Source organism: Geotrypetes seraphini, chromosome 11, assembly GCF_902459505.1.
Source record: "Geotrypetes seraphini chromosome 11, aGeoSer1.1, whole genome shotgun sequence".
Taxonomy (NCBI): Eukaryota; Metazoa; Chordata; class Amphibia; order Gymnophiona; family Dermophiidae; genus Geotrypetes; species Geotrypetes seraphini.
The window spans coordinates 4949496-4968755 of record NC_047094.1 but is presented as its reverse complement, the minus strand read 5'-3'; the positions used below and the strand labels follow the sequence as shown (position 1 = coordinate 4968755).

The following is a 19260-nucleotide window of genomic DNA, read 5'->3' as shown; positions in this document are numbered from 1 at the left end:
TTCAGTAGGTTCAATACTTTAGTGAAGTGTTTATAGACTATTGAAAAATTTTTTTGTGACAATATCTTCATTTCGCGGAATTCTAAGTAAATTCTTAACATGTTTTAATTTGCATATTTTAAAATGTATATTACGTGCTTTATTTTATATTTTCATGATTATATCATAAATAATAAAATCCTAGAGCGCGCATGCGCTGTTGAAATATCGTGAGTCCTGGTGGCGTGAGGTGTGCTTCTGTGTTACTCTTCACGGCGCCTGCGCCAGCGACTCATCAAAATTCAGCCGGGGGTGGGGAATCCGAATTGCACATGTGCTCCAGCTCCAGATTGGATCCCGCTGATCCTCTCCCTCCCCACCCCTTTCCCGGCTCCGGAAGGGAATCGGTCTCAGCCCCGGATGGGAGCGCGTGCCGGTCCCCGGTCCAATCCTGCCTCCGGTTCAGGTTTTAGCTGCTCCCCGGTTACCTCGGTTCCGCTTCAGGATCGGAACCGGCTCCGGCTGCAACGGGGCGCCGACTCGGCTTCTCCCTTTCTTTTTCTCGCCCTGGGAGGAGGATAAGGGAGGGAAAGACATCAATCCGGAAACAGCTGGGCAAAGCCCAGCCCCGCAGGGAGAGAGGCAAAACGTGGATCCGTCAGGACAGGGCGGCCCAGACTGGCGTCGGGGGTGGGGGTTTCAGTGGAAGGGGAATGGGAGGCAGGCAGGCTGGCATTGGAGGGGGGTGGGGGTGGGTTCAATGGAAGGCAGGCAGGCAGAATGGCATCGGGGGGGAGGTGAAAGGGCCTCATAAGTGGAATAGCCTAGGGCCTCTTTTCATCTAAATCCGGCCCTGCATGTCAATAAGTAGAGGATAAAGACACCTTGGAGACTTTCTCCTAGTGGCATAGTAAGGGGAGGGGGGTCTGCCGGCACCCCTCCTCCTGTCCACCCCTTCCCACTCCTCTCCCTGCCGCACGTGCCCCTTCCCCATACCTTTTTATTTTTGGCACTTTCTCTGACATCACTTCCGGGAGGAAGTGACATCAGAGAGAGCTCTAATGCCAATGCGGGCAGCAAGTTCTTTGCTGCTCGCACTAAAGTTAAAAGAGACGCAGGCACACACACGCAGTAGAGGGGGCGGGGAAGAGGGAGAGAGAGGGGTGCCATCGCCCCAGGCGCCAGTCACCTTCGCTACGCCATTGCTTTCTCCCTCCCTTTTTATTTTCAGTATACATTTTTTCCAAAACACGTTGTTGGATTCCAATTGCTGGATTTTTTGATGTCTTTATCCTCATATTCTTCTTCATTTATTTGTGTCCAAAAACAAGAGCACTCATAAATAACAATTCTTTTAACAATTGCTTTTCACATGTTTGGCACAAGTTCTCTGTAAGGTTCGTTAGAGCACCCCCCCCCCCCCCCCTATCGGTCTCTGAGTATTTGAGGTGAAGCAGGAACCTACAAGCCTTCCTCCCAGAGAGAGCCTGTGATCTTGAAGAACTAAACTAAACTAAACCTTAGGTTTGTATACCGCGTCCTCTCCACAATCGTAGAGCTCGGCACGGTTTACAAGAGTTGGGACAGAAAGGAACTCCAATGAAGGTTAAAGGATATAGTGAGAAGAATATTTGGAGGGCTTAGGATGCCAGAGAAGGAGTAAGTATTACATTTTTGGGAATAGCCATGTTTTCAGATGTTTGCGGAAGAGTTGGAGAGAGCTCAGGATCCGGAGGGGGGAGGTAAGGTGAATCTGAAGGGGAGGGAGGTCCCTAGTTTTCCTGCACGGGAAATGCCTTTTAATGAAGGAAAGGATGCAGGAGACCCCCCCAGGCACAAGGTCACCCCTTTTAGCACATAATTCAATCCCTCTCCCCCCCTTTTACAAAACCGTAGCACGGTTTTTAGTGCCGGCTGTGGCAGTAACGGCTTTGACGCACATAGAGAGGTACATAGAGAGGCCAGTACTGGGCAGACTTGCACGGTCTGTGTCTGTATATGGCCGTTTGGTGGGGGATGGGCTGGGGAGGGCTTCAATGGCTGGGAGGGTGTAGATGGGCTGGAGTAAGTCTTAACAGAGATTTCGGCAGTTGGAACCCAAGCACAGTACCGGGTAAAGCTTTGGATTCTTGCCCAGAAATAGATAAGAAGAAAAAATTAAAAAATTTTAATTGAATCAGGTTGGGCAGACTGGATGGACCATTCGGGTCTTTATCTGCCGTCATCTACTATGTTACTATGTTACATTTACTAAGGCATGCTAACAATTAGCGAATGCTAAATGCTAACACGTCCATAGAATAAAATGGGCGCGTTAGCATTTATCCTGCGCTTACTCGGCTGGCGTGCCTTAGTAATAGAGGGGGGAAATTCCTTTGAGCGCAGGCGTTGTTATTGCTGCGGCTGGCGCTTTAAACCACGTTAGGCTTTTGTAAAAGGGGGGAGGGGAATATTTGGAGTGACAAGAAGGGTCAAGACAATATCTTAAGTATTACGGACAGTTCAATGACAGAATCCGACAAGCATTAGCGCCTGAATTAATAAATGCAGGAAGGTGTTGAACTATTGATTTCTACATTTAAATCAAAAATTAAGGTTCCTGATAGTGAGTGATTAAAGCCTGGCCTCTAACCCCATGAAGAATATGATGATCTGACTGGACACTTCTCTCCTGCACCACTGACTGTCCGGCTAGATCAGAAGCCAAAGCACCATCAGCCTCCTTTCTCTGTTTAGTTACTCATGTCTTCAACTTTCTATACTGTTCTCTCAGGGGAGCCCAGAATAGTTGACATGAATTTATTCACTCAAGCATTTTCCCCCGTCTGTCCTGGACAGCTCACAATCTATCTAATGTACCTGGGGTAGTGATTTTCTCAGGGTCACAAGGAGCAGTGTGGGTTTGAACCCACAACCTCAAGGTGCTGAGGCTGTAGCTCTAACCACTGTGCCACCCTCTCCTCCGATGCAATATCATAAGTGAGCCAAGTATAGAACAATGAAGCCATTGTGACATCACTGCTGAGTTTGGCTCTTAGGCATTGGTGGAATGAGGCATTATGACATCACAATCTCTGTTCTGGAATGTTGCTACTCTTTGGGTTTCTGCCAGGTACTTGGGACTTGGGTTGGCCACTGTTGGAAACAGGATGCTGGGTTTGATGGACCTTCAGTGTGTCCCAGTACGGCAACTCTTATGTGAGCCAAGTATAGGACAATTGAGCCATTGTGACATCACTGATGAGGTTGGCTCTTAGGCACTGATGGAATGAGGCATTATGACATCACAATCTCAGCTCTGGAATGTTGCTACTCTTTGGGTTTCTGCCAGGTTCTTGGGACCTGGGTTGGTCACTGTTCTTGTGTTGTATAAGTGCCATCTTTATTTTAACATTTGTAGCTCACATATCTTGAGCCCAAATGCTGACAAATATCTGACAATAACAAAAAATTTCAAGTTTCTTTATTTTTGATATACCACCTATCAAAACAAATGTCTATAAAAAGATTGCAAGGAACAATTAAAACAGGTAAATAAAAGCAATATTTTATCAAATATTAAAAATACTAGGGGAGGGAAAGTTTGTTTAAAATACATTGAAGTAAAATTAATAAAAAAAGGATGGTAAATGGGGGGTGGTACAAACATTAGGAGGGGAATCATTTCAAAAGAAGTATCAGATCTTTCAAAGCTTCACATGAATCAAGGAATTAAGAGGCTGAAGCTAATACTAAAGAATAAAGGCATCTTTAAAGAGGAAGGTTTTAAGTTTGGCTTTAAATTTTTCCAGAGAGTTCTCTAATCGAACATCTAACGGGAGGGCATGCCACAGAGAGGGGGCGGTCACTGGAAAGATGGATTTGCGAGTAGTATCGTAAAATAGTTCCCGTATTGATGGTGTGGAGAGTAGATTTTGATTATTTGATCGGAGGGTCCTGGACGATGAATAAGGGATCAAGAGTTTATCTGTGAACGCCGGTTGGTTAGAGGAGTATTTGATAGGAGAGACGATGTGCTTTGCGGAGGAGAGGAATAATAGGGTCAAATTGTTTTGCATGATAGATGAATTTAACAGCAGTGTTTTGTAATAGTTGTAGACGGCGGATTTCTTTCTGGGTTATACCTTGATAAAGGGCATTACAGTAATCTATATTTGAAATTACTAGGGAGTGAATCAGGATATTAATTGAAGAGGGATCAAGAAAAGAAGAAATAGAACGGATGAGCCGCACTAACTCGTTGATGAAAGGTGAAGAAGCCCCGGTCAGTGGCGAAATGGGACCCATCAGTTTGTGCCAGCATGAGTTATCAAGCGAATGGTGAGATAAGTAAAAGTTCTCTGGGCCTCAAAATTGAATAATATGATTATGGCACTCTCTGACGTTAAATAGGTGTTAGTGTCCCGGCAGAAAATTGATGTTGGTATTTTTTTATTTAAAAAAAAAAAGAAAAAAAGAAAAAGTTTTTAGAAAAAGAAAATATTTTAAAATTAAATGATATATATCAGTTTGATTTTGAAAAGTTCAAAAAGGAAGTAAGATAGAATATGACTAAATTCTTAAATTAATTCTGGAAGAGTAGATATTAAATGAAGCTTTGGTCAATAAAAGATAACCATTACCACTGAAAATCGGGGAGAAAGCTCATGTGATCCTTGAGTGGTCTGAGACACATTCCTTCATGTGGTTAGACATCTTTATTAATTTGCATTGTGTGAACCCTATTCCAGCCCCGTATTATTGACACTCAAGGCGAGCTCTCAGGTGATTTTCTATGTCACATCATGAGAATGGGCTACTGGGCTTGATGGACCAGTAAGGCTATTCTTATGTACCCTTAGATCCGCCTCCAGGCCCATCCAGTTCCACCCATCCCCGATGAGCTAGGACCTAAGAGAGAGAGGAAAAGTCTTTTTTCTGTATTTTGTTTACACCACAGCCCCGATGTGGGGTTGGAGAGGTTCTAACCCTATGTAATGTTATATTGTACCACTGTGAATGTTAAACTGTAACCCCTTCTGAGTTCTCTGGGGAAGATGGGATTTATTTATAAAAATAAATAAAATGACTAAAAATAATTTTTATATGATCAGTTCTTCTATTCAATTATGCCATTTGCCTCAACCCCATAACAAGCATATCCACAACCTGAAGTGGATGCAAGTAAGATTTAAGATTACAATTCACAAGTGGATCAGGAAGCCTTTAATTTGGAGAATTGCAAGATTAATATAATGGGTAAGGACAAAGTCCGAGACATACTGATGATACGAGTTGTGTTGTGATTTATATTTGTTACGGTAGTTTTGTGAATGTTTTAATGGTGCATCGCCTAGAATGCAAGATAACACAGTATAAATATAGAAAGAAAGAAATATAACCATTTCATTGGACTAGGTTAATACATTTTTGTACCAGCTTTCCAGCACAAGTTCATTGCAGTTGTTTTTATAATTTGGAAAAGAAAGTTCCTGGCCTAAAACTGTTTCAAAGCAGCAACAGAGGAGAGCCGGTTTCCCTGTATACCGAGACCCAGATTTTGCTCCTTCTTTGCCAGTGAAGTTTTGGTAGGTGGCAAGATGCTACCGAAGGAGCATGACCAGGAGAGTTGCTTGAGATGGTGGTCTTCAAATCCAAGCTAAAAGCCCACTTTTTTGAATCTGTTTTCAACTCTTAACTGCCATTCACTGCTGTCAGATACCTAGACACACTGTATCATTTCCTCTACCATAATCTCCCAACCATGAAATGTCCTGTCTAAATTAGATTGTAAGCTCTTCTGAGCAGGAACTGTCTATTGTATGTTAAAATGTCAGACACCTACACCCACTGTATCATTTCATCTACCATAATCTCCCCAACCCCACAATGTCCTGTCTAAATTAGATTGTAAGCTCTTCTGAGCAGGAACCATGTTAAAATGTACAGCGCTTTAGAAATAATAGTAGTAATTTGAAATTGGATGGGGTCAGTGGGTCCAGTTTTCTTATAAAAGGGATGGGTTTAGAAAGGTAACATGATGTAATATTGGAAATTCATTCCACAGAGTGTTAGAAAAACAAGTAATGGTGATGTGCTCTGGGATCTGGTGATTTTACTACAGAATTTACCCTTTTGAATATAGCCAGGCATAAGGACACCTGATTTTAGTAGCTTCTCTGCAGTAAAAAGAAAGAAGTGTCAACCCTCTTTCCCAGTGGCTGTCCACTGCATGTGACAATTCTTCTGCAAAAGCTCCTGACAGAAAGATTCAGATCTTTGCTGAAAATCTTGAAACCTGAGTTCTTTATCTGCAAACACAAAGTACAGGTTGATATCCTCACTTACAGAATCTGAATAAAGGAAAGAAAGTGCATTTTCCTTTTTCATGCACAAGATTGTAAAATAATATAGACCCATATGGCACACTGGAGACATAAGCCATTGCTTCATAAGCAAGTTAGAATGTCAACATCCTGTTTTTAATGAACTGACACTTATTAAACTCTGACTTAAAAAATAAAATAAAATCCTGGGCAGGCCCTGCAGCAGTACCCTACAGAAAGTCCTCTGTTCAATCTTTAGGTAGGGTTTCCCCTTGCCTGGGTCAGTAGGAGATACCGCAATGGTGGCTGCACTTCCCCAGACAGGCTGGACAGGGACGTCATAGACGTTGTATAATGGTGACATCTAGTGGTCAGATTTAAGACTCACGATAGCTGCTAAGGAAGCACAGCTGATCCCCATCACTTCAGTAACTTTTATGGGGAATATAAATGGGGGAAAATGAGTTGTGAATGAAGACCCACTGTACCAGATCCCTGCCTGGAAGTCCAAAGCAGGAGGGGAAAAAGCTGGGTCTGAAAGAAAATTCAATTAAAAAATGATTGTCAGTTGATGTTTCCCTTGCCAGGTGGCACCTTTCAGAATATATGAATGGCACAGTAAGAGATACCTCCTCTCTGCTTATTAGATCCGCTGTATGCATGTCAGGTAGAACCAGTGAAAAAACAAATCCCCTTTTCATCTGTGTTAAGAGAACAGAAGCAATGAAAAGCACAAATGAAAAATGCAAATCAGTCCATTGAAATGGATAAATCAGACCTAGCCCAGGAACAGACGACCAGTGAAGTGAGGCACTTCTTGGCCTCTGTGCAGGATTAAACACATGCATGCAGCCCACTCAATCTCCCCCCACATACAGAATCAGCCCCTCCAGCTATCCCACTCACACACACATGCATCTCACTCCATCTATACCATGTGTGTGTACACGCACCCACCCTGCTCCATCCCTCTCCCCTCCCCACACACATGCAGCCCACTCTCTCAGTTCAGAAAATTGGAAGATAACACACTGGCACCAGGATACATTTGAGTCACTAATAACTGCCCTTTACGGTACCTACTGTATTTTGAGCAATTCCTCACATATTGCATCTCTCGGTTATAATATGCAGCTTGCAGGGTTGATTATAATCTTGGCCTTGAGGGCTGCATTCAGTTTTCCTTTCTCTTAGGAGCACATGATAAAGCTGGAGAGGGGATGGATCCAGGGTTGCATTTTTTTTTCTCCCAAGCAGAAGTACAGCTGCTTTTTCAAACAGGGGCGTGTCAGATAGTGAGGTCAAGTCAGTGGGGAAACTGCCTGCATTCACCCATCCCCTTCAGGAATCATTACCCTTTTAACATGAGAGAGCTGGACAAGGTCAGAGCTGTTAAACGAACTTACAATCATCAGTTGTTTTAGGAGTCTGACACTATTTCAGTTTAGTAGGCTGGAATACTTCTAACATCTTTCATTTGCATTATTGTGCATTTAAAGGGTTTGTTTGTTTCTTTCATACATTTTCACCCTGGCTATTGCTTTGCTCCTAAGCAAGCCACATAATTTAATTTAAATCAAATACAACATTATTAAAACAATATATTTTGAGGTCAGGGGTGCCACCATTGGAGCGGTTGTTTTTTTTCATGCAATTTCCTTGTACTTGTGTTCAAGGGCTTCCGCCTCGTTAATCACCACTTATCACGGAAGACCAGATGCAATCATATTTCCTCAATCATGTCTGCGTAAACATATCTGTTTGTGAAAAGAGCTGCGTGTGTGCAGAAACTGGACACATGGTATGACACAAAAGGTTTGTGAAAGCTATAGTTCAAATGTTATTGATCAATACTTCTTGCTTACAAATGAGAACTATACTAATTCAGCGGTTGTGGAGACATCTAAAGCAATTGTGCCACCCAGTGGTTATTTATAATTTTGCAAGTGAATTAGCACTATGCCTTTTGTTGCTGAAATCCAACTTTTAACAAGTGGGAAAATTAGTTGAAAAAAAAAAAAATCCTAGAGCCACAGGAAAACAATCTGTAGCTTTACTTTAAGTTGGAAATTTAAAACCGGCTAATGGGATCTCTCCAGCAGCTCCTTCTCATACCCACATGGTCTTATATCATTTCTCCCCTTTAGGGAAACTAGGATTGACCACAAGGGCAATTGCCAAATATATTTTAAATTATTTTGTTTGCACAGGCACAGAACAGATGTGACCACGTTGCCTCAGTCACCTAACAACTACATACAGTCGTAACAATCCTTTATACTAAATAATGCATGGTCAAAGCTCCATATAGTGGTTATTCAAAAAACGTGCCAAACTGGTGAATCATCCAGCCTGGCCGAGATCTAGTTGTCTGTGGAAGGGTGAAGTCTATAAAGACTCCCAGGCTTTTCCCATACCCTATAAAACATATGCCCAAGTATTCCTGTCTGGAGTGTACAGATGCATCCTTGCTGCCCATCACACACCACAACCACTGGTAGGATAGAGCTCCGAATTGGGTTTTCTGCCTCTTCAGGGCCTTAGGACACTCCCCCCCCCCCCCCCCCCCCGTGCATCTCAAGATGTACCGGGCAGGGGAAGGCCCATCATTTTAAAGTGGCAGGCTTGAGGAACAGGAGGGACTGGTATTTTAAGATATGGGGGGGGTGCAGGAGTGAGCATCCCTCCTGCCAATTTTTAGGAAGGGAAATGGGGGAGGAATCAGTTCATGGGGGGCCTTGCCGGGGGGGGCGTCAGTGGGGGGGGGGGTGCAATGGGCATAAAGGACTGGGCATCCCTCTTGCAGATTTTGGCTGGCACAGAGGGGGGGTTTCCGCAGTGGCAGCAGGGAGTGGGAATCCCTCCTGCTGATTTTGGCTGGCGCCATCGGGAATGGTTGGCACGGCATTTATTTTTCAATGTGACAGATATTGTGCATGTGTATATGAGGTCCATTGCTGTGTGTATAATCATGCAGCCCTTCCGTAACCTACATATATTCAGAGGACATACTGGCATCTATGCCTGAAGAAGGAACAGTGTACAGTAAGACTTTGGAATGCCTCCTGACAGTTGAAATGGGGAGACAGCAGAGACCACCATACATAGTCTTCTGTTAAGCTGCAAACGGAATGTGTAGAGACCAATGCAATGAATAAGTATTCCCCTGTGTCACACAGCTGGGGAGAGGGTATCTACCTTCCGTGAAAATAAACCATCAACTAAGCATCAGAGATAGGTGCAAAAAAAAAAAAAAAAAAAATAAAGCCCCAACAGTTGAGTAGCTGAGTCCCTCTCATGCACAACTTTGTCTTCTCAGCTTAGGAACCGAGTCCCACTAGGCTTCTCCAATCATGCAGTGTTCCATCATATCAACTGGCAGAAACATGGAAGAAGTCTTTTACCCTAGCTGGGCCTTTTGAATGGAACAAGATTTAGCAGGTGAACTCAGAAGATTACTGGACCTTAGGGCTGTTTTCTAAAAGTCTATTCTTTAGCCAGGCTTTTGGAGCTCAAGAACCAGACCTTGATGAAGAATAATTTGAATCTGGTACTGGTGCAATCCTGTGTGATAGAGGATTGTGTTCATTGCATTATGCCTGTTTTCATTGCAGACCATCTAGAAGTGTGGGCCGATGGAAGGATGAATTGCAGGAGAAAACAAGGTTAGGATCATAAGAAAAACCCCTTCCTAGGGCCCAAGGACCCATTTATAACAGTGCACGCAAAGGAAGGCCACACGATTTAAAAGCCGCTCCCTTTTATTATTACAACTCAATGTGTCTTCATCTGTTTGAAAGCAGCACAGTGCCCTTCAAATACATTTATTTATCCTAAAGTTATCTTCTCCCTAATAATGAGGTACAAATTGTATTCCATAAAAACTGTTAAAAGCCCTGACAATCACCCAGCTCCTTTCCAAAAAGTACGCCCACCCCTATCTAACTGCATTAACAATCCCTTTTACCCTACATATGTTAAAATTCAGAACCATCCCAGTTCCTCCCAAACTACAAACGGCAAGCTTGACAACCCTTCAGCTGATGTGGGAGTTTGCTTCCACGTGAGCTCACAATGGTCAGAAGAGGGTAAGTTCATGGTAAACGCCACATACCTTCATCCTACTGGGCCAGAGGTCTCCAAAGGGACTTAAAAGCACCAGTAAAATCTTGAGGTGGATGCGATAATATTGAATCATACATGTCTTTGTCTGATACTTCACACCATAGCACCTGCGGTGGATTATACACTTCGAGCAATTTGGGTAGTCTAATTTGAAGGAAAGATGGGCACTGCCTGTAATCATCAAAGCCGTGCAAAGCAACAACACAAAAACAGGTGATTCTGGGGCCACATAGATAACTGTTCATCCACGAGCCTCCCAGTAAAATATTCCACGTTTAGCATGTGGCAGAGGTAGGCTTCTAGTACCCAAAGATTATCACCTCATTCCTGTTCTGAATCTTAGTCATCCAGTGTTCCAATGATGCCAGACTGGACAACAGGCACATCAAGAGCCTGACCTCAGCATACAACAGATACCAGATTTCAAATCCTATCACCCCGGAGTCCCTCACTGCTCTTGGGAAATCCTCAACCAAGGCACGGGTGCAGATACAGAAAAGCAAATGCCTTAAACTCTATCTAGGGGTATAAATGGAACATAACAGGTAGCAAGGATTAGCCTACAGGTCAAAAAAACCACAGAATAAGGAACCGGATCAGCAGCAGGTCACTCATGCCGAACATTCCTCTTGTCTGCGCAGCGTTCGAGTCAGAAGCAATGTTCAATGTTACAGGAGATCTTAGGAAACACTCCATAACAGTAAAGGAGAATGACAAGAACAGGCTTGACATTTTCTGAAAAAGGGGTCGGAGCACCCCCTGACAGCAAGGCAGATCGCAGCCCAGCAAGTGTCAGGCACGGAGCACATTTTCACCACAAGATCTCATAACTTTCACTCTTTTGCTTAATAGAATAGTGTCCACTACATTGCGTTAGGTTTACAGTGAAGAACAAGAAGCCTGTATGCGTGAACAAAACACTGGGGTATCACTAGAATACTCCTATCATAAGGCATCCTCTATAATAAAACCCTTACCTGAGGTGCTGCGAGGCATCCAGCTGCTACTGCTGCACAGGGAAGTGGAGAGGGAGCGGGAAAAGGGGCTGCTTTGGGGGGGGGGAGGGGTGTGCTGGGGGCAGGCAGCAATCTTGTTTTGCTCAGGGGGGGGGGTCAGAGAGAGATAGGCAGGGGGCCAGAGAGACAGACGGACAGCCAGCAGCTAAGGAGACAGACAGACAAGGGGCCAGGGAGAGACAGACAGAAAAAATGACAAACAGACAGGGGGCCAGACAGACAGACACCAGCCAAAGAGCGAGAAAGAAAGAAAGACAGACAAACAGCAGCTAAGGAGACAGAGAGACAGAAAGAAAGATAGACAGACACTTCTATTCTAGCACCCATTAATATAACTGACTTAAAGACTAGTAGCTTATAAAAGAACATGATTTTTAGCTTTAAAGAGGTGAGAAAATCCACTTTGGTAGGTCTGTGCTTGAAAGCTTCAGCTAACAGTAAGCATTTCATTTTGTAAAAGTCAATACAAAACATTGAAATCCACTCTTAAAAATCATACAAAATGCAAGCAAAAACCACTGAATAGCTCCCAGTGAGACCACAAGCATCGCTGCCCAAGGCATCCAGAAAGGGTTTTCCCTGGGCAGGTCATAAGGTGATCAACTGCCAGACAGTGTCCAGGCGTCTCAGAATTCACGGCCTTGGCTCCGAGCAAGTCCGCAGAGCTTAGGCTGCTGCTGTGCGATGCATTACTTTCCGTTTACGTTGCCATCAACTTTGTCTGAAAAGACCAAAAAAAAAGATCATTTTGAGCTTTTCCAATGTTTATTAGCAGAACAGCCTCAGTGGTAAAGAGATGCTGAACGGAGGTAACATGAGGTTATTGGCTGCTTAAATAGCTGGTAATTACGTAGCAGTTTATCAGAAAAAGGGTCAACCAACATTTTCACATGGGCACAGAAGTGCAGGCAACCCTTAAGCCAAAGAGGGATCCTAAAAAAATCAACACCAGGGGAATCTTGCCAGCTATTTTTTTAAGACGTATGAGCAAACAGAAAATATTTGTCCAGGACTTTCCCTGTAGAAGAGATGAGCAGTAGATTTCCCCAAGCCATCTCTATGGACGTCTCTTTTAGGAAAAGTATCCAAACCTTTTTTAAACCCCGCTAAGCTAACCAATTTCACCAGAGACTGTGCTGAAATCAGTTAGCTTAGCAGAGAAATCCATTGCTTATTCCTGTTTCACTACTTGGGATCTAGCTAGGTAGGATGCTGGACTTGATGGACCTTTCTGTCTGTCCCTGTATGGCAATTCTTATGTTCTTATGATAAAGCAGGGAAGGAGGCACCATGTGTTGTATAAGCTACTATCCCTCAACCGCTGCCCCCTCTGTGGCCTTCACATATCCATTTCTGTTAAAGGCCAAGCAGAAGCCAGCGTCACTGCCAATTAACAGCAAGGAAGCAGAGCACTGGCCAGCTGGTCGTGTGGGGGTAATCAGGGAGCAATTCACAGGCACAGGTCATGTCTCTCGTGAAGGGAAGCGATGGGTCCACATGCATTTATACCAGGGGTTCTTAATCCAGTCTCGTTCCCAGGCTACCCACACTGAATATGCAGGAGCAGGATGTGCAGAAAATGAAGACTGTGCATCTTAGGGAGAGCCTGAAAACCCGACTGGCTAGGTGTGTTCCAAGTTGAGAACTGCTGCTTTATACAATAAAATGACCCTACAAGAAATCAGGCACACGAGTCTAGATTTTAGATCTGCACACAAGTGCCAATCCCACCTCTGGGAATACTCATGTGTATGTTACACACGCATGTTCAATAAGAGCTTGTAAAAAAACCTGTTCTCTACACTCGGGTCCCTAATAAAATTTCTTAAACTCAACTTACTGTCTTTAAGTCAGATTCTTTATTCTTTGGCCAAGATGAACTTGTTTACCTCCACGAGGCTCATAACTAAAGGTGTGAATCATTAATTTCTCAGGGTAAAGGTCTGGGAGGCAATTTTAAGAGAAGCTACAAGGGGAAAATGATGGAGTCGCTTTGAAATCTACAGAAGATTGTAGACGAACAGTGGGTAGATTTACACACAGAACCCATCGTCCCATTTGCCTCCCCCTATGTCCCTCCCTCAAAGTACAAATTATTAGCCAATGCATCCTGCCCAGAGCAAGCCCTCCGACTTTCAGTCATTAACGACTCATTCATTTACTCGATAATAACTCTTTTGGACTCCTGAACCTGATCCGAGCAAGGGAGAACAGCCACAGCACAGACAGGGTCGGCAGATTTTGGTTCTCACCTTTTGGGACAAATTTCAGTGCGCCGCTGAAGATTCAGAAGCGTGACTGACCCTTCTTCGGCCCATCGTTGAAGAATTCATGGCCCAGCCCGTTGCCACACTTTCCGCAAGACACCTTCAGAACAGAAAACAAGAGGGTTTAATTAGAGCCATCATGGCTTGGTATCCAAAATGATTCCACAGTATCTTCATGTTTTTAAGTTCTTGATATCCCACTTTTCTGGAGTTCAATCAAGGTGGTTTACATTACAGAACCAAGAGGGAAGGGAGGCGGGGGACTAGTTTTCAGCCTTTCTACATGTTGTTAAGTCCAACAATTCTCCTCTATCTCCCCATGTACACCATCTCTCTTTCCCTTTTTCAGACATCCAATTCTCCTTTTCTATTCCCTCCCTCACCTCAGCATCTCTTTCCCTCACTCCCTCCATTCTTCCATCCTATGGTTCATGCCCCTTTCCCTCCTTCCCTTCATTCTGTGTCCCAAGTTCATGCCCCCTCCCTCCTTCCATCATTTGTCTGAAGTTTGTGCTCCCTCCCTCTATTCTGTGCCTCCCTCTGGAGGGTGTTTACCTTCTGGCCGGCTCCTTCCTTCCCGCCACAGTTGTTTCTCTGTACAAAGCCGCAGGCAGTAGCTGAGCCAGAAGCCTTCCCTCTTAACGATGGAGGAGCTTCCTTCTTCAACAGAGGGAAGGCTTCCGGCTCAGCTGCGGAACGCACATAGGAGCCACTGTCCGCGGCTTTGTGCAGTGAAACAATTGTGGCCGGAAGGAGGCACATATTTGAGGCACAGGATGGAGGGAGGGAGAGGGGTGCGTTGGGACTCAGAAGGGAGGGAAGAAAAGGAGGGAGAGGGCAGTGTTGGGACACCGAAGGTAGAACATGACCCCCGCTCATAAGTACAAACCTGACGTAAATCGGATGTTTGTAAAATGGAGACTCTTTTGCTTGCATGGGAAAACAAAAGACCCCTGAAGGATTGTATATTTAGGGTTTTAACTAGTCACTCCCTAAGCTTGACTAGAGAGGTATCAGGGGCTGAGGACCCTGCCTGGGTCTGAGACGTCAACGTAAATTAAGCCCAGATTGTTAGCACCACCTGGGCAAAACTACTTTGTATCAAGATCTTAGGTGAAGGTTACCCCAAGCCTAGTCCAACCCCTCAGTCAAGCCTTACCTTTAAGGCTTCTTTCTGGCTGTGATCCTCACACTTTGAAACGCTGTCAGAATGAATGGTCTCGGTGAACGCTGGCCAAGGAGAGGAGTGCTGATACTTAGAGCGACTAGAAAACAACTCATAGCCACATTTACAGCAGACGTAAATACCTGAGAGAGACAAAGAGACAGATTGAACATTGTATTCTACGGATATAACGGAAAGTCTCAGAATCTTCCACTGAACACCAGAGACACTCATTGTCTAAACAAAATAAAATAGATGGAATTGAAGAATTAGCAATTGGGGAAGATACGGGGCTCTCTGGAAGTAACACATACTGGAAGGCAAAAGCAGGAACTGGATCTGTAGCTTCTAGTCTCGAAGGAATACAGGCCCCACAGCGTTCCCTAGTTCCTGTGGCGAGGACTGGTTCTCTACTTAAGGCAAAACTGAGGTCTGCTACAGGATGCAAAGATGAATTACTTCAACACATATGCTAGATGTCATTTACTTAGATTTCAGCAAAGCCTTTGACACGGTTCCTCAAAGGAGGCTATTGAACAAACTTGAAGGGCTGAAGGTAGGACCCAAAGTGGAGAATTGGATTAGAAACTGGTTGATGGACAGACGCTCGGAGGAAGGAAAGGTGAGTAGTGGAGTTCCTCAGGGTTCGGTGCTGGGGCCGATCCTGTTCAATATGTTTGTGAGTGACAATGCAAAACAAGGGTTAGAAGGAAAAGTTTGCCTTTTTGCGGATGATACCAAGATTTGTAACAGAGTAGACACCGAGGAGGGAGTGGAAAATATGAAAAAGGATCTGCAAAAGTTAATGCCTGGCAACTAAATTTCAATGCAAAGAAATGCAGAGTAATGCATTTGGGGATTAATAATTGGAAGGAACCGTATATGCTGGGAGGTGAGAAGCTGATATGCATGGACGGGGAGAGGGACCTTGGGGTGCTAGTGTCCGAAGATCTAAAGGCGAAAAAACAGCGCATCAAGGCAGTGGCTGCTGCCAGAAGGATGCTGGGCTGTATAAAGAAAGGCGTAGCCAGTAGAAGGAAGAAGGTGTTGATGCCCCTGTACAGGTCATTGGTGAGGCCCCACTTTATTGTGTTATTGTGTTCAATTTTGGAGACCATATCTGGCGAAGGACACGAAAAGGCTTGAAGAGGTCCAGAGGAGGGCAATGAAAATGATAGGGGGTTTGTGCCAAAAGACGTACGAGGAAAGACTGGTAGCCCTGAATATGTATACCTTAGAGGAAAGGAGGGACAGGGAAGATATGATTCAGACGTTCAAATACTTGAAAGGTATTAACATAGAACAAAATATTTTCCAGAGAAAGGAAAATGGTAAAATCAGAGGACATAATTTGAGGTTGAGGGGTGGTAAATTCAATAGCAATGTTAGAAAATTCTTTATGGAGAGGGTGGTGGATGCCTGGAATTTACTCCCGAGAGAGGTGGTGGAGAGTAAAACTGTGACTGAGTTCAAAGAAGCGTGGGATGAACACAGAGGATCTAGAATCAGAAAATAATAATAAATATTGAACTAAGGCCAGTACTGGACAGACTTGCACGGTCTGTGTCTATATATGGCCGTTTGGGGGAGGATGGGCTGGGGAGGGCTTCAATGGCTGGGAGGGTGTAGATGGGCTGGAGGGAGCTTTGATGGAGACTCCAGTAGTCGGAACCTAAGAACAGTACCGGGCAGAGTTTTGGACTCTTGCCTAGAAATAGCTAAGGAGAAGAAGAAAAAAAACAACAACAAATTTTTAAGATTGAATCAGGTTTGGGCAGACTAGATGGGCCATTCGGGTCGTTATCTGCCGTCATCTACTATGTTACTATATTTTTTTTTTCAGAATACAGTACACAGCAATGACAGGCTACGGCAGCACCACCACCGTTTGCTTGATTGAAGTGTGTTAGGGTAAATGTGAGAAAATAAAGTACCAGAATATTGCTTCAAAGGCAGAATTGAGCAAGCTGGTGGAATGTAAGATCAAGCCCCTGGTTGTGCAAGAAAAACATTCGAAGAAAGCAGAAGTCGGCCTTCCATCAATCTTTCTTCTCCACTCTGCACGACTGCAGCAACTGCAGCTTCTCCCTCTTAAGAGCCCACGGGCCGACCATTCTAGACTTTTAAACATTGCATGTTTCTGCATGTATGTATCAGGAGGAGAAACATCTCACAAGAACGGTATTAATTCACACAAAAATAATTGAAAAATGTTGCTTCCCCCTCCCAATAAAGTTGAGAACATTTGATTAGCAGGATGTTTAGCTCAAGAACATGTGAACATCTAAGAGAGAGGTTTTCAAAAGCCATTTATCCAAGTACAAGAGCTTCAATTGCCCAGCTGAAAATACTGTAGATGCATTCACTTGCACTGCATTTTCATAGAGACATTAGGCTGGGGAGTTCTGGTGAAAACATCTGTGGCTACTTTTTTTATTGGCAATTTTTTTTAAAGGCAAATTTCTTTTGAGAAGAGGTAGAAAAGCCAGAGGCTTTGCACATGAGAGTTTTGAGGCTCATCTCTTTAATATTCAATTGGGAGCAGAGTAAACTTATCCAACCCTCCTATTAGGAGAGAGGAGAAGAGAGGAGGGAGCAGAAACAGGATCTTCATACCACAATCGGTTCCTGGCAGCATGAGACACTGCAATATTTCAAGTCCTGGGGGAGGGCACCGAAAACATATCCATTCGCCCACCCCCATCCCCCCACACCACACTCCCCACCCACCCCACCACCCCCATCCCCCCACACTCCCCACCCACCCCACCACCCCCATCCCCCCACACTCCCCACCCACCCCACCCCCCCACTATCCTCCACCCATCCCCCCCACCCCCACACTCCCCCACCCATCTCCCCACCACCCCCCACCCATCCCACACTCCTCAACACCCCCATCCCCCCACACTCCCCAACACCCCATCCCACACTCCTCATGCAGTCCAGACTCCCCAACATTTCCCACCAACCCCACCCCCCACACTCCCCACTACCCCATCCCCCACTCCCCATGCAGTCCAGACTCCCCAACACTTCCCACCAACCCCACCCCCCACACTCCCCAACACCCCACTACCCCATCCCCCCACCCCACAATCCCCACCACCCCCCATCCCCCCATACTCCCCACCACCCCCCATACTCCCCAACACCCCATCCCTCCACACTCCCCACCCACCCCACACTCCTCACCCATCCCACACTCCTCAACACCCCCATCCCCCCCACACTCCCCAACACCCCCATCCCACACTCCCCATGCAGTCCCACACTCCCCACCACCCCCCATCCCCCCATACTCCCCAACACCCCATCCCTCCACACTCCCCACCCATCCCACACTCCTCACCCATCCCACACTCCTCAACACCCCCATCCCCCCACACTCCCCAACACCCCCATCCCACACTCCCCATGCAGTCCCACACTCCCCACCACCCCCCATCCCCCCATACTCCCCAACACCCCATCCCTCCACACTCCCCACCCACCCCACACTCCTCACCCATCCCACACTCCTCAACACCCCCATCCCACACTCCCCATGCAGTCCCACACTCCCCACCACCCCCCATCCCCCCATACTCCCCACCACCCCCCATCCCCCCATACTCCCCACCACCCCCCATACTCCCCACCACCCCCCATCCCCCCATACTCCCCAACACCCCCATCCCTCCACACTCCCCCCTCTCCAACACCCCACCACCCCCCCATCAGCCTACCAGGCTCAAAGTGGTTCTGGAAAACTTCTCCACCGAAGAAGGAGCAGAAAGACATGTCGGAGCTGGAGAAGAAGCCGAGACTGCGGGATGGTCATGGAAGCTCCGACTGTCACCCTGGCCATCGCCCCGCCCCACAGCAGTCACGCGCCGCTGCCAATGTAGGCACTCCGGGAAGTGCCTGGCCAATGGGGAGGGTGAGCAGGCTCCGCCCCCCGGAAGGGCTCAGCGGATTGGCTGCACTTCTTTGGAAGGCGGCCGCGAGAGACGTGGCCATTGGCCGCGCGAGGCTTGGATTCCGGGGCGAACGCTCCCTCCTTTCTGGCGCGCGCAACTTGGACAAGTTCGTGTGAGAGCTGAAGGGCTGCTGCTTCTCTGTAGTGACGGAAGCGGGAGAAGCCCTGGAGCTGTTCTCCTTGTGTCCGCCAACCACTTGCACGTGCAACACAATTATGCCATTAACATAATAGGGAGCATGAGAGGCGCTCCCCCCCCCCTCTTCCCTCCAGTTCTCCGCCGCAGCAACTTCAACGTGCTCCTCACGACCAGGTCGGATCTCCCTCTGACGTCACACCCAGAAGTGATGTCAGCGAGGCACATGTTGACGTTGCTCGCAGCGGTGAGCCATTAGAGCTACAGGGAAGAGAAGGGCACGCACAACTTGGGGGGGGGGAAGAG

At 45.9% G+C, this 19260-nt stretch overlaps 1 protein-coding gene across 1 annotated transcript; it reads right to left on the bottom strand.

Annotated features, from left to right (window-relative positions):
- Nucleotides 1-11632: 11632 nt before the first annotated feature.
- Nucleotides 11633-18736, bottom strand: MSRB1 (methionine sulfoxide reductase B1). The gene is made up of 4 exons (XM_033914432.1): nt 18586-18736; nt 14852-15000; nt 13678-13792; nt 11633-12146 (listed from the first exon to the last, which is right to left on the bottom strand). Exons 1-4 carry the CDS (start codon nt 18638-18640, stop codon nt 12115-12117), a joined length of 351 nt encoding a protein of 116 aa, XP_033770323.1. The 5' UTR covers nt 18641-18736; the 3' UTR covers nt 11633-12114.
- Nucleotides 18737-19260: the final 524 nt, after the last annotated feature.